The sequence below is a fragment of the Marmota flaviventris genome, chromosome 2 (genome assembly GCF_047511675.1).
Source record: "Marmota flaviventris isolate mMarFla1 chromosome 2, mMarFla1.hap1, whole genome shotgun sequence".
Taxonomy (NCBI): Eukaryota; Metazoa; Chordata; class Mammalia; order Rodentia; family Sciuridae; genus Marmota; species Marmota flaviventris.
Genome location: NC_092499.1, coordinates 36,775,649 through 36,788,668, shown reverse-complemented (window position 1 = coordinate 36,788,668; position 13,020 = coordinate 36,775,649). Strand labels below are relative to the sequence as shown.

General features: G+C 48.6%; 2 protein-coding genes and 1 non-coding gene across 3 annotated transcripts; 1 reads left to right on the top strand and 2 right to left on the bottom strand.

Moving 5' to 3' along the window:
* Window positions 1-682: 682 nt before the first annotated feature.
* On the bottom strand, window positions 683-3,053 carry Cmtm5 (CKLF like MARVEL transmembrane domain containing 5). Its single transcript, XM_071606901.1, has 5 exons — window positions 2,928-3,053; window positions 1,845-1,997; window positions 1,271-1,363; window positions 997-1,081; window positions 683-911 (listed from the first exon to the last, which is right to left on the bottom strand). Exons 1-5 carry the CDS (start codon window positions 3,051-3,053, stop codon window positions 898-900), a joined length of 471 nt encoding a protein of 156 aa, XP_071463002.1. The 3' UTR covers window positions 683-897.
* A 1,232-nt stretch (window positions 3,054-4,285) lies between these two features.
* Window positions 4,286-4,359, top strand: Trnaa-cgc (transfer RNA alanine (anticodon CGC)). Its single transcript has one exon. It is a non-coding gene; the product is annotated as a tRNA-Ala (tRNA).
* A 208-nt stretch (window positions 4,360-4,567) lies between these two features.
* Window positions 4,568-8,083, bottom strand: Il25 (interleukin 25). Its single transcript, XM_027920087.2, has 3 exons — window positions 8,059-8,083; window positions 7,246-7,531; window positions 4,568-4,823 (listed from the first exon to the last, which is right to left on the bottom strand). Exons 1-3 carry the CDS (start codon window positions 8,081-8,083, stop codon window positions 4,568-4,570), a joined length of 567 nt encoding a protein of 188 aa, XP_027775888.1.
* Window positions 8,084-13,020: the final 4,937 nt, after the last annotated feature.

Sequence of the window (13,020 nt, the reverse complement as noted above, 5' to 3'; positions counted from 1 at the left end):
GAGGCTGGTCCATTGTTTTCAGAGCTACAAGGGAGCTTCATATCATACTGTATCTAGAACACCTGTCTAGGTGTTAGGACAGCTAGCTTCTAGCCCTAGTTCTGTCAACAAGTCAGTAAGTCATTTCTCCTGAGCCCCAATTTTCACTTATGTAGAATGAGGGTATTGTCCTGCTGATATCTAAGAGCTCTTCTACTGCCAGCATTTTGTGAATTTCTTCTTATGAAGCCCCTGACTGCCCTCTTCCCTGCCGCCTGGCGGCCAAGTCCTCCCCAAACCACAAGAGGGAGCTCTACACAAGCCCGGGGCAAGCACTCAGCTCAAGCCTACTGAGGTGAGCACAAGTAGATGGTGGGCACTTCCTCACATAGGAGACAGAACTCCAGGTGTCCAGTCACCAGGCACACAACAGAGTGGCCTTGAGCACAGCATTTCAGAAATCTCTCCCTCTGCTACCCCAGGCTGTGGGGCATTTTTTGCTTTGGTGAATGTCTTTAGCTTCTTCAGGCTGGCTCCTACCTCCTCACTGCTTGGACCTGGTCTCAGATAGGGATCATGGCCTGCTCCAGGCAACATTCCCATGAATACTACTTGACATTCCTAATCTGCCTTAATTTCTTGGGAACAAGAAGACTCAATAGTAGGATTTGAATCTTTTAATTTGGGGGCCCAGTTTCCTTCCCTCCCCTCTTCCCCTTCCTCCTCTGGACAAAACCTCATCAGGATCCAGGCTCAGGGCACCAGGCTCCACAGATACATCCCCACTGACTTCTTGGGCACATGCCTCTGTAGACCTGGTGTGGGGGATGGTGGCCAGGGGGTCAATGAATCCAAATGAGACATATCTGGGCTTCATGGTTCCCTGTGTCTGGATGGGCTTGGGAGACAGCCCAGGAGTCACTGCTGAGTCCCTGTGAAGATGGAACCAGGCATGGAAGCCATGTCAGGCTGGGGCAGCTAGGGTGGGGATAGGGGCATCTCAGGGAGCAGACTCACCCTGGGTGGCTCTGGGTGCCATCTCAGTCCGATAGATCTTGAAGGCATCATAGGCAAAGACCGATACCAGGATGATACCAAACACCTGTGGGAGGAAGGTCAACATGGCACAGCAGAGGCTATTGAGCCATTGGACCAAGAGAGAGGGAGGTGGATGTACAGGGAGAGGGGTGAGCCAGACCCCAGGCATTGGTTTCCACTTTGAACACAAGAAGTGTCCAAGCATCAGCCAGAGGTCCTAAGGAGCCAGAGTGCCCCACAGGACTAGACTCACGAAAGCAGCAATGGCAGCCCCTTCCCTGGAGGTCACAGCAGCAAAGGAGACCACGAGGAAGATGATGATGGCACTGAGGCAGCGGAGGAAGTCCTGGGGAGCCAGGGATGTCAGAAGGCAGGGAGAAATCACCCAGAGGTTTCCCAGGCTAGTCAGCAGCCTGACCCTCAGGGACCCTGAATTTCTATATAGGGATGGCCCTGGACACTTTCAAGAGAGCTCACAATGCTATCCAGGGAATAAGAACAGAGTCCACAGCAGCCAAGGACTGGGCAGAGTCAGCCCAAGCCAGTGGCTGAGCTTCCCAGCTTGCAGGCCCAAGCAGGGCAGGGTTGAGGCTGGGGCTCTGGTAAGTGAGAGGGCAGACTTAAGGGATGTATATCCTCCTTGTTCGCAGGGACCCTGTAGCTGTGAAATCTGTCTGGGTAAAAGCACAGTATGGAATACAGGGCATAACCTGGGACAAAGCCCAGCTGGGGTGTGGAAGTGGAGGGGAGCTGGGAGAAGAGAGGAAAACTCAGCAGTTGGATAGAAGGATGGACCAAGATGGGGTGAGGGAGGCAGGGTTCCTCACCAGACAGGGCCAGTTAAGCTGGTCGAAGCGCTGGTAGTACTGGGTGGCGTAGAAGAAGAGGAAAGTGAGCGTGATGAGGAACTCCAGCAATGCCGCGGCCATATAGGCGGAGATGGAGGCCGTGAAGCAGATGAAGATGATGAAGGTCAGGGCCTGCAGGACCGAGTATGGAGATCTAGCCAGGAAGGGGACACATGCACAGGCCAGACCTTGGCCTTTCCCTCCTCAGGAACCCCACAGGCTGGCACCCACCTCCCATCCTTGGAGAGGATAAGGAAGAGCTCTGGCATGTCTCCCGTTCCTGGTGTCGGGGACACCATTCCAGGCATTTGACCGTAGAGGGCCATCTCCAGCCCCAGGGACCCCAGTAACCCCAGCAGTTAGGCCAAGCTGCACGGCTACAGGGAGTACGAGCCTATGGTGATCCTCTAGAGTGGTGTCCCCCAGGAGTACACAGTAGGCCTCTGGAGTTGTGTCCACAAAGGCCCTGCACCTCAGGAGGCGGCCCCTGGCCCACAATGCTCTTTCCACTCTCAGATGTCCTAAACTTCTCTGATGAGAACCAGAGCCTTTATTCCACACCAAGAGAGAAGGCTTAGAAGGCAGGTGCTCCCCAGCTATACAGGATGACAGAGAGGCAGAGGCCTTGCTAAGGAACTGGGGGAAGATTCTTCCTGAAAATAGATGTTCATGGGCAGCAGCCAGCAGATAAAGCAGAGCTGTAGGAAATCTGCCCTTTTTGGTAGTTGGGTTTCTTAGACATGCCAACAAGTGGTCATCCTGGAGGCTGGGAAAAGACAAGCCAGCTTTTATCCCTGTCCTATCCCTATGTCCAATCCCTCCATGTCCCAGGAAGCTGCCCTTCTGTCTAACTTCAACTCATCCTGCTGCAACTGAAACCTGCTCCAAATGGAGAGGCAGCAAGAAAGCTGAGCAGGAGATGAAGAAGGTGCAGCTGGAGATGGGAGAAGCTCGAAAAGAGAATTGCTGGGCTGTGAACCTGGGAACCCAGCTCAGGGCTGGTGGGCCAGGGAGCTGGGGATGGGGGAGACAGAAGCACCAGATTGGGGAGGCAACTGTTACCAGCTCAGTTTCCAGCAGGATGCCTTTGAGAGAGGAGAAGAAGGTCTTGTCCACAGCGAAGCCCTGGAGCTCTGCAGCTGCCCCCTCCTCAGGGGGCCGGTCCCGGCGATTCCAAGCACTGAACATCTCCGTGGGGACCACTGGGCACAGCCCCACCCACCCACCCACACACTGCCACCAGCCCAGGAAGGGACCCAGAAACCCGGCAGGATGAGAAAGCAGACAGGAGCAAGAAGGCACTTGGATAAACCTGAAAGTGAAGCAGAGAGGTCTGCTGGGGGCCCAGGAAAGGCAGCCGCTGGGGAGGCCTCCCAGATGGGCCTTCACCAGGCTGCCCAGAGAGCCTCTGCTGTTGCCTGCACCAGCCCCCTAGGAGGACGCTGGGAGGGCTGAGAGGCGTGGCCAACCCCTCCCCTTACTGGGAGCCCAACCCAGCCTGGAAAAGGGGAGAAGGAAGACGGGGAGAAGGAGGTCAGAAAGAAACTGCAGGAGCTGGGAGTAAGCATTAGACAGGGACAAGAGTAAGACACCCCACAACACTTCTGTGACCTAAGCCTGAATAAGTTTATTTCCGCCTCCTATAACCTTAACCCTCTTCCTTGGCTGGTCCTTTCTCCCTTTTCCTTTTAAGGAGGGTGAGAGCTGGAGCCCAGCCCAGGCAGCACCCTCAGGACCAAGCTGCAGCAGAGGACAAAGGCGGATTGTTGGGGAGACAAGGGGGCGCTGTATGCCTGCTGCAGTGCCTCAATGGGCCTCTGTCTCTCCAGCATGCCAGGAGGAGGCCTGACCCTTCCCTGGTGTTCAGGGCTGGGTCAGGGAGCCAGAGAGTGAAAGGGATGGGAGGGTGCAATAGAAACTGCATGGCATGGAGAGCTGGCAGGGCGGGCAGTAGGTGAGGGCTGGTGGTAGGAAGGAGGAGGTGGTGGGCTGAGGGCCATGGGATGTTCGGGCACCATGGATGCCAAAGACAAATTAGGCCATTTTTAAATACAGATATTTATTTGGATAAATCTCTCCACATTCAATAACAGCTTCCTCCTCAGAATGATCCATGTCGAAGGATTTGTAACTACACCAGGACATGTGCAAAGTAGATGATCACTGAGTGTTTGATAAATGAATGAACGAACAAACAAATGAAATGAGGGTCAACAGGGCCAATAAGAAGAAAGTTCCTGTGCTGGGCCAGGGCAGCTAGAGATGGGAGGATAAGAAGAGTCAGGAGTGTGGCCTCCAGAAATGGGCAGAGCTTTGAAGGCCTTTTCTGAAAGGAAATGCCAGGACAACAGATTCCAGCAGCCACAAGCTGCAGTTGCTCCCTTCCAAAAGTGCTTCCAAAAAGTGCTAAAGTAGGGGGCTGGGGATATAGCTCAGTTGGTAGACTGCTTGCCTCGCATGCACGAGGCCCTGGGTTCAATCCCCAGCACCTCAAAAAAAAAAAAAAAGTGCCAAAAAAAAAAAAAGTGCCAAAGTGTGTGTTCTCCCCAAGGCCTCCATCCTGTCCGAGGAGCTTGCTGATGCAGGTGGTGCTTCAGAGGGACCAAGCATGTGGGTATCTTGGCCTACCATGGCAAGATGGTTGTGCACCTGGCTGCAGTCTTACAGATAAGGATCTGGCTTCAGGTAGGTGGCAGGCATGACTAGGCCATCACACGGGGCCGTACACACACACAAGCCAAGGAAACGCGGTAGAGCCTACGCTCCAGGCAGTAGCCATGGTGGGTGCCCCTTTCACCGTGGCATGGACGCCGGTAGAAGACGGTCTGGTTGTGGTAGAGCAGCTCTGAGTTGCCCAGAGGGTCCATGTGAGAGCCTGTCTGTAGGCTGACGCAGTGTGGACACAGGCAACGGGCGTGATACAGATCCTGGGGGAGCCGGTTCAAGTCCCTGTCCAACCTGTGGGGATGCAACTGATCAGTCCCTGGAGAGATAGGCCAGAGCAGGGAGGGCCAGGTGGGATGGGGCTGCTAGAGGAAAGACATGGGGGCCTGACTTCTTGTCTCAGTTCTGGCACCCACATGCTGTGTAACTTTGAATAAGTCATCACCCTGCTCTCTGGGATTTATCTTCCCTGACTGAAAGTGAATGTAGGGGACAAAAGAGTGGTTTTCCACTTGGTCCTGTCCTGGAGCCCTTCAGGAGGCAGGGGAAGGTAAGCAGGCTTCTGCCTCTGCCTCCACCAGACCAAGTTCTTCTTCCATATGATATCGAGCTGGGCTTTAGCGTGAGGTTTCTTAGGGTAATTATTACATTTTAGGTCTTTTAAAATTATAATTGTTAAGCCAGGCACAGTGTCGCACGCCTGTAATCCCAGTGGCTCTGGAGGTGGAGACAGGAGGATCTCGAGTTCAAAGCCAGCCTCAGCAAAAGCAAGTTGCTAAGCAACTCAGTAGAACCCTGTCTCTAAATAAAATATAAAATAGGGCTGGGGATGTGGCTCAGTGGTGGAGTGCCCCTGAGTTCAATCCCTGGTGCCAAAAAACTAAAATAAAATTATAATTGTTTCAAAAGTAAAAACTACTCTGACAGCCAAGTATAAAATAATTTTTAAAAAGAAAGAAAAAGAAGACAATCTCTCTCTCCACCAGTTCTACTTCCTAGAAGGAGCTGTTTCCTATACCCACAAGACACTACCAAAGCATATATTATAAGTACACTTAACAATGCAGGGAAAGACTTCTTTTCCTATTCTGAAAAGATTTTGTGGCCAAAAAAAAAAAAAACTTGAAAAACACAGAAAGAGTAGATACTCCAAAGGTTTGTATTCCAACAGTGGAGCAGGAAAACCCCCATCCCAGGTTGTAAGACTGTTTTCCATACAGAAAAACCCTGGGAGACTGGGGTCCACCTTCTATAGCATTTCCCAATGGGTTCCCTAATAAACACCATTCAAGAAAAGGTTCTGAGGTCAAATGAGTTTGGGAAACATTGAATTTAATGGTTCCTTTTCTGCAGACTTCTTGCAGATTTTAGTGTGTAAGGGGCACTATAAATCTCAGAGTGGGGGCTGGGGATGTGGCTCAAGCGGTAGCACACTCGCCTGGCATGCGTGCGGCCTGGGTTTGATACTCAGCACCACATACAAAACAAAAATGTTGTGTCTGCCGATAACTAAAAAATAAATATTAAAATTCTCTCTCTCACTCTCTCACTCTCTCTTTAAAAAAAAAATCTCAGGGTGTGGGGACTGGAGCTGCTGCACCCAAACTTACTTGACATCACTTTTCTGAAGAGCAGCTTGTAGAACAAGTGTTGTACATAACAGAATGGGCAAGGCTGACTAAGTGGTTATCAGGGAATCACAGCCTCCCAACCAGTGGTCTGAGCCCTAGTTCAGTCAGCCATCTGGCACCCAACCTCCCCCAACAGGCTTTACACCATCAGATTTGTCCCAGAACCAACTGACCTTCTGAGACCACTCAAAAGCATTATGAATTGTTGACTCCACCTGAGATCTAATCTGTTAAAGTTGGCCCCCTTCCTACCCCCAATAAACTTCATCTATTCCCAAAGTCACTAAACAGAGTCATATGTATGGGGAGTGGAAACACAGAACCCCCTAAAAGGACATAAAGACAAAAGAATTATGGTTGGGATCCCTAAGACCCTAATCTTTAATATTTTTTAAATCTCTGTCCCTATTGCAGTATTTCCTAACATTTTTCACATTATGGCCCAAATAGAGAATTATAATATTTCTGTGGCACACTGAGCAAAAGAATAAGATAACATTATCATGATCAAAGATAAGCATCCCAGGGTTCTAGATGCTGGGTTTCCCCCAAGAATTGAGGGTTTTACAGTCTTCATATACTTAAAACCTATTCATGACCCAGGGAAGTTACATTTGGTACTGGGATGCTTTGTGCCTGTATCATACCATATTCCCTAATATTTTAGTTTTTTTAAAAAAGTGGGATATTATAGAAAAAGAAGGAGAAAGAGGAGGAAGAGAAGAAGGAGAAGGAGAAGGAAAAAAAGTAGAGCACCAACATTAAGAACAGATTTTACATATGTGATTTCATTTGATCTACATATTAGCCTATGGGGTATAATCTCATTTTACAGATTAAATAAATAAATAAAATAACTTGGGGGGAGTTATTGGCCCAAGGTGACTAAATGGGAGTCACAGGAAGGACTCAAATCTAGGCTTGTTAGTTTCTGAAACTTTATGGCCTCTGAGATCAAAGAGGGAAAGTAGAATTGGGTAGAACTTGCCTGCACCTTCACACAGCCCTCACACACACACACACACACACACACACACAGGAAAGCACAGGCAGGGTTTTCATTTGGGATAGGGTGGCAGACTCACTCATATCTCCAGGGGGAGATGGCCCTGCTATTGAGGGGTCCGTCTTCACTGGCCCTGCAGGATTCTGGGTGCTGGGCAAGGCTCTCAGGCTCCGGGGGAGACATGAACACAGTTGGCCCCTGCAACAAGTCCTCAGAGAGATCCTGCCCTTTGCTGGGACCACAGCTGGGCCAGTGGCTGCAGTCCTTCCGGAGTCGAAAACTAAGGGTGTGGGTTCCCAGCATCATAGCCAAGAATGCGACCACCTGGAGAAAAAAGCCAGTGTGAGAACTGCTCTCACCTAATCCAGTCGCTTACCATCCAAACGTCTCCCCCAAACCTGGGAGCCTGGCCTCCCTCAACCCTCAGCAACACTCTGCTCAGTTTCCTCTCAGCAACCCCTCTGGCAGCATGTGCACTCACCTGGTACATGCTGGATGCTGCTCAATCAGCCACTGGTGGCGGTGCCCTGACTGACAGGCCTTCTGGAAGCAGGCTGACTGGAGTGGTTTGGGAGTCCTGGTTTTATTTTCAGCAAACCTGTTTTGTTTATTCAAATTTATTTCCACTATCGTTTGGAGGGAGTGGCTTGAGATTAAAAAACAAAACAAAACTGAAAAAACCTGAAAGCATTTCCAAAAGCTGTTTAGAATCTACCTTCATGGAAGTTGTGGTGACATCATTATCTGTCTGGTAGCTGATTGGGTAAGCTTTGCTCGTTGCGCTTTTCCGGGTGTGGGGTCAAAGCAATAACGTTCTGCTATTATGTATCTTTGTAACTATCATTATGGGAATTTTCCGGGTTGGTTTGCCACCCTAAATTATGGAATATCATTGGCCTTTCCTTCAAAGGCCTCATTTCCGTGGTCTCTGCTACTCTTCCCCTTCTTCAGATGGCCCTGACCACCATGATAGTAAATATTTCCCTTTCTCTCCATCTCCTTTGACCCCCCTCATCCCCCTGGTTCTCTGACCTCTTTCCATCTTTGATGACCGCAATTCCTATGACCCCATCATCTATGGCTTCTCCCCCATTGTTCAGACTTCTCCCCAAAAGTTCAGTAGCTGCCCCCTGACTTCCCCTCACCCTCTCTAGTTGCTGCCTCAGCCCCACCCCCACACTTTCCCTGGCGTCTTCCTTAGAATAGGGACACAGGCCTCCCCCCACAGGACTGCCAGAAGACCCTGATCCTGACCCCCAACCCCATAAGTTTGTTAGCTAGATGGGCAGGGCCTGATGGAAGAAGGTGTGGGTGAGTGTTCCCATTGCACAAATGAGAAGGTGGAGCAAGGAAAAGGAGGAGCATGGTAACAACCTTACCTAAGTCCTGAGAGGAAGTCACCTTCACTCACAAGGCCTTGAGGACAAGGCTCATGGCAGGAATAGCTGCCACTCTCAGGCCATGGGGGGACCCCACTCAGTCTCACTCCAGTATCATGATGCACCATCCACCAGAGGGGATATACATGCTTCAGAAAGGATGACCCCAAAGACACGGGCCAGTGGGGGTCCAGCATGCTGAGGAAGACTGCAGAAAACAGACCAGAGTTCACTTCCTGCCCATTGACCACCCCACCCCAACACACTCATACACAGACATTGTCTCTAGAATAATGCTTCCTGATTTGCATGTGCTTTCCCTCAGAAAATACTCCTCTAGTAACCAAGGACTCGGGAAATAAACAGAAGGAACCAGGAATAACTTTCTGTAGAGGGGGATTCCTCCAAAAGCAGCCCTAAAGGAGAGTCAAAATGTCAGAGGGCATTCTGGAGAATTGGGATAAGCTGTTCTGGTGAGTCTTGGTGGGGTCTGGAACAGTAGAGAAAGGCCACTTTGGGGAAAAATTGTGGTGGCTGGGAGAACAGGAGCACTTGGGAAGAACAACAAGGTCAGGAATATCATTACCCCACTCCTACTACTCACCGTCAACCCCTGTGCTCCCAGACACCCTCTCCTTTTTATCTACTGTTGGCCGGGCTCCTGTGCACTTACACATTGCCAAGGAGGATGATAAGCCATGGATATGCATCATCTTACTTTATCCTGACAATAAAACCAGGACATGGAAACTATTATCTCCATATTACAGGTGAAGAAACAGACCCAACGAAATTTAGTCATTTAACCAAGGTCACATAGTTAGAAAGAGGCCAAGCTGGTTTTCCATTCTAGGCCTGATGAACTCCAAATCTGAGTCCCTGACATATAAGCTAGGCCAACCCTCAGTGGCTGCAAATGGAAGGGGAATCACTACAATGAATACTTCAATTTGAAACAGACTAAATTTGGGGGTCACCTCTCTTGTTGAGAGAAGGAAGCTTGCCATCCCCAACCCTGTAGACACCAAAGTGGGAGAGCAGAGGGAGAACCGAGATCTACCCCTTGCTCCCATCCTAACATAAGATGACTAAATCTATAAATGTATGTCACCTGGCTTTTGTTTCTTTAAATTGTAACTGCTTCTGTGGGGCCTGTGGAGAAAAGCAATTTCGTTGCTTTTCCTTAGTTCTATCAAAGTATATAAAGCTCAAATCCAGACAGTCAGGATCCAGGAATAAAGGTCTCTGGGCTAGACTGCCAGGAACATACCCACCTAGGCTTGAGTTGCACAGGTCTTACCTGTACCTGCCCAACACCACGGGGCATTCAGCCCTGCTAGAGGGGATCCTGTGCTCCAGATTCCTGTTGCCCAGCCTTTGTCTGACACATGGTCTCAGGGTGGCTTCTGGTGTTCCTGGACAATCCCCAAACCTAGAATGGGTCCCCAGGTATAGTGCTATTTCAGAAGAACAGTTTTCTTATGGGTCTCCTCTAAAGGATCAGAACCCCAGGGCAGAGGGAGAAGAACAGGAGTCTGATCTTGGCTCAAATCTCTTGATCCTGCAGAAAGGGGTGCTCAAAGGAGCTGGAAGTGATCCCAGCTGCTTGCTTCATTTGCTGACACTGCAGAAAGGACTCAGCCTGGGTTACTGGGGACACTGCCCTTCAGGAGAGGCCTTTAGGGAATCTCCCTGCCTCTGTACCTCAGAGCAGAGGAAACCCCTAGAAGGTAGAGGGAGGGCCCCTTCCAGAACAGAGTTTCCCCCAGGCTTGGCTTTTTCCATACTATGAAGACTGGGCCTGACCCAAGAACCTGTTCTCTGAGCCACATGTGCCCACCCCACCCCATTTGCTCAGAGCCTCTATCCTTATCTCGGTAGCAGCTTTGTGGAACTCTTTAGGGTGACTCCCTGCCATGAGAAACATTTTCCAGAGGGTTTCCTTCTGGGGTGACTAGTTTTGGAATCCCTGAGTCACTTCAGCTTCCAGGGAATCCCTGGGGGAGGTGTGGGGATGTGGAGGTGGCAATAAGGACAATGCTGAAGGCAGAAGCAAAGGAAAATTCGTCCAGCACCTGACATCAAGAGTAACCTCCCAACACGTCCCCACTTGCCTGGGCCTGACCTGACAGCCAAAGAGGGCTTTCTGGGATTCCTACCTTTATGTCCCTGGAAAAAGTGGTCAGCACCTATCAGGAAAGGGCAGGGAAGGTGTGATGGAATTTACCTCCCACCCTTAGCCTGAGAAGGTTCTTGGGGCTCATAGGGAGTTAGAATATAGCAGTCCTGCCCCTTCTCAGAAAGATTTTCAATTTTTTACCTGCTTCCTCAAAGTCTCAGGCCAGCTCCTATCCTCTCTTGACTTTACGTTCTCTCTCTGACATTTCCTCCTCATTTGCAGAAGTGTGTGTATTAGTGAGGTGGTGCCGGGGGTTGCCCTGGATGGCCAGAAAGACGCTAACCAGTCTAGCAGCTCTGCACCTGAGTTCCTGAAATAGTGTTGAATCCAGAGGACTCAGCAGTGTCCACTGATGTTCATCAGCACTTAGTTCGTTTGAGGCTGGAACACTGGTTTTATTAAAATGTTAAATTATACCAGATACGGTGGTGCCTGCCTATAATCCCAGTTAGTCAAGAGACTGAGGCAGGAGGATTGTGATTTCAAGGCCAGTCTGGGTAACACAGCAAGACGTCATCTCAAAATACAAATGAACAAAATAAATAATGTTGAGATACTTCTTCACCTGCTAGTAAGTATCTGCTGCCCTCAGACTTGGAAACCCCCCATACAACACACCTCCTGATCTAGCCACTGAAGTGTAAATACCTGGCATGGATGGAGACCTCCAGAATATTGTTTCTCTGTTCTGACTGGTAGGTGATAATGATAAACAGGTAGGTGATAATCTCTGTTCTGACTGGTAGGTTGCTAATTTGTTTATTTATTTATTTTTGGCACTGTAGATTGAAGCCAGGGGTGCTTTACCACTGAGTTACATCCCCAGCCCTTTTTTATTTTTTTATTTTGAGACAATGTCTCACTAAGTTACTGAGGGTCTTGATAAATTGAGGCTGGCCTTAAACTTGCAATCCCACTGCCTCTGCCTCAGAGTCACTGAGTGCCTCAGAGTCACTGAGATTAGAGGCATATACCCCTACCAGGTGCTAATTACTCTTAAGATATCACATTTTTTTAATTTTAATTTTTTAAATTTACATATTACAACAGAATGCATTACAATTCTTATTACATATATAGAGCACAATTTTTCCTATCTCTGGTTGTATACATAGTATATTCATACCAATTTGTGTCTTCATACATATACTTTGGATAGTAATGATCATTCCATTCCACCATCATTAATTATCCCGTGCCCCCTCCCTTCCCCTCTAAACCCCTCTGCCCTATCTAGAGTTTGTCTAGTCCTCCCATGCTCCCTATCCCACTATGAATCAGCCTCCTTATATCAAAGAAAACATTCAGCATTTGATTATTTTGGATTGGCTAACTTCACTTAGCATTATCTTGTCTAACTCCATCCATTTACCTGCAAATGCCATGATTTTATTCTCTTATTGCTGAGTAATATTCCATTGTATATATATCAATGTTTATAGCAGCACAATTCACAATTCACAACAGCTATACTGTGGAATCAACCTAGATGCCTTTCAGTAGATGAATGAATAAAAAAAATGTGGCATATATACACAATGGAAGATATTTAACTACAAAAATGCTTTAGCTCAGGAGCCTGCCTTCAAGAAGAACTCAGGGAGTCACATGGAGAATCAGAAGTAAGAGGACAAAGAGCCCAACAACTCAGTACTCCAGCACATCGATGGTGCCTCCCCAAGGAGGACCATTATGGTTCAAGTCTGGAATATCTGCCAAAGGATCATGTTGAAAGCTTTGTCCCAGTGTAGCAATGTTCAGAGGTGGGACTTTTGGGAAGTGATTGGATCATAAGGGCCCTAACATCATCAGTGGATTAATCCACTGATAATTCATAATTTGATGGCATTATTGAGAAGTAGTGGAAACTGTAGGAGGTGAGACCTCGTTGAATAAAGTGGGTCACTGGGGGTGTGTTCTGGAAGATTTATCTTGTTTCTTCTTTGCTTTCTACTTCTTGGCTGCCATGAGGTTAGAGTTTTTTCTGCTATGCCCTTCCACCATGATGTTCTGTGCCACCAGAGGCCCAAAGCAATGGAGCCAGCCAATCTTAGACTTGAAACCTCTGAAACCACAAACCAAAATTAATCTTTCCTCCTTTAAGTTGTTTTTCTCAGGTATTTTTGTCATAGTAACAAAAATCTGACTAACACAAAGACCTTCAGCTTACTTAGCTGTGTCCTATAGCCATAGATGTCTGAGTGCATTTATCAATTCATCAAATATTTATTAAGCACCATATACACCAAGCACTACTACTCTAAATGCTAAGAATGCATAAGAAGATAAAACAAAC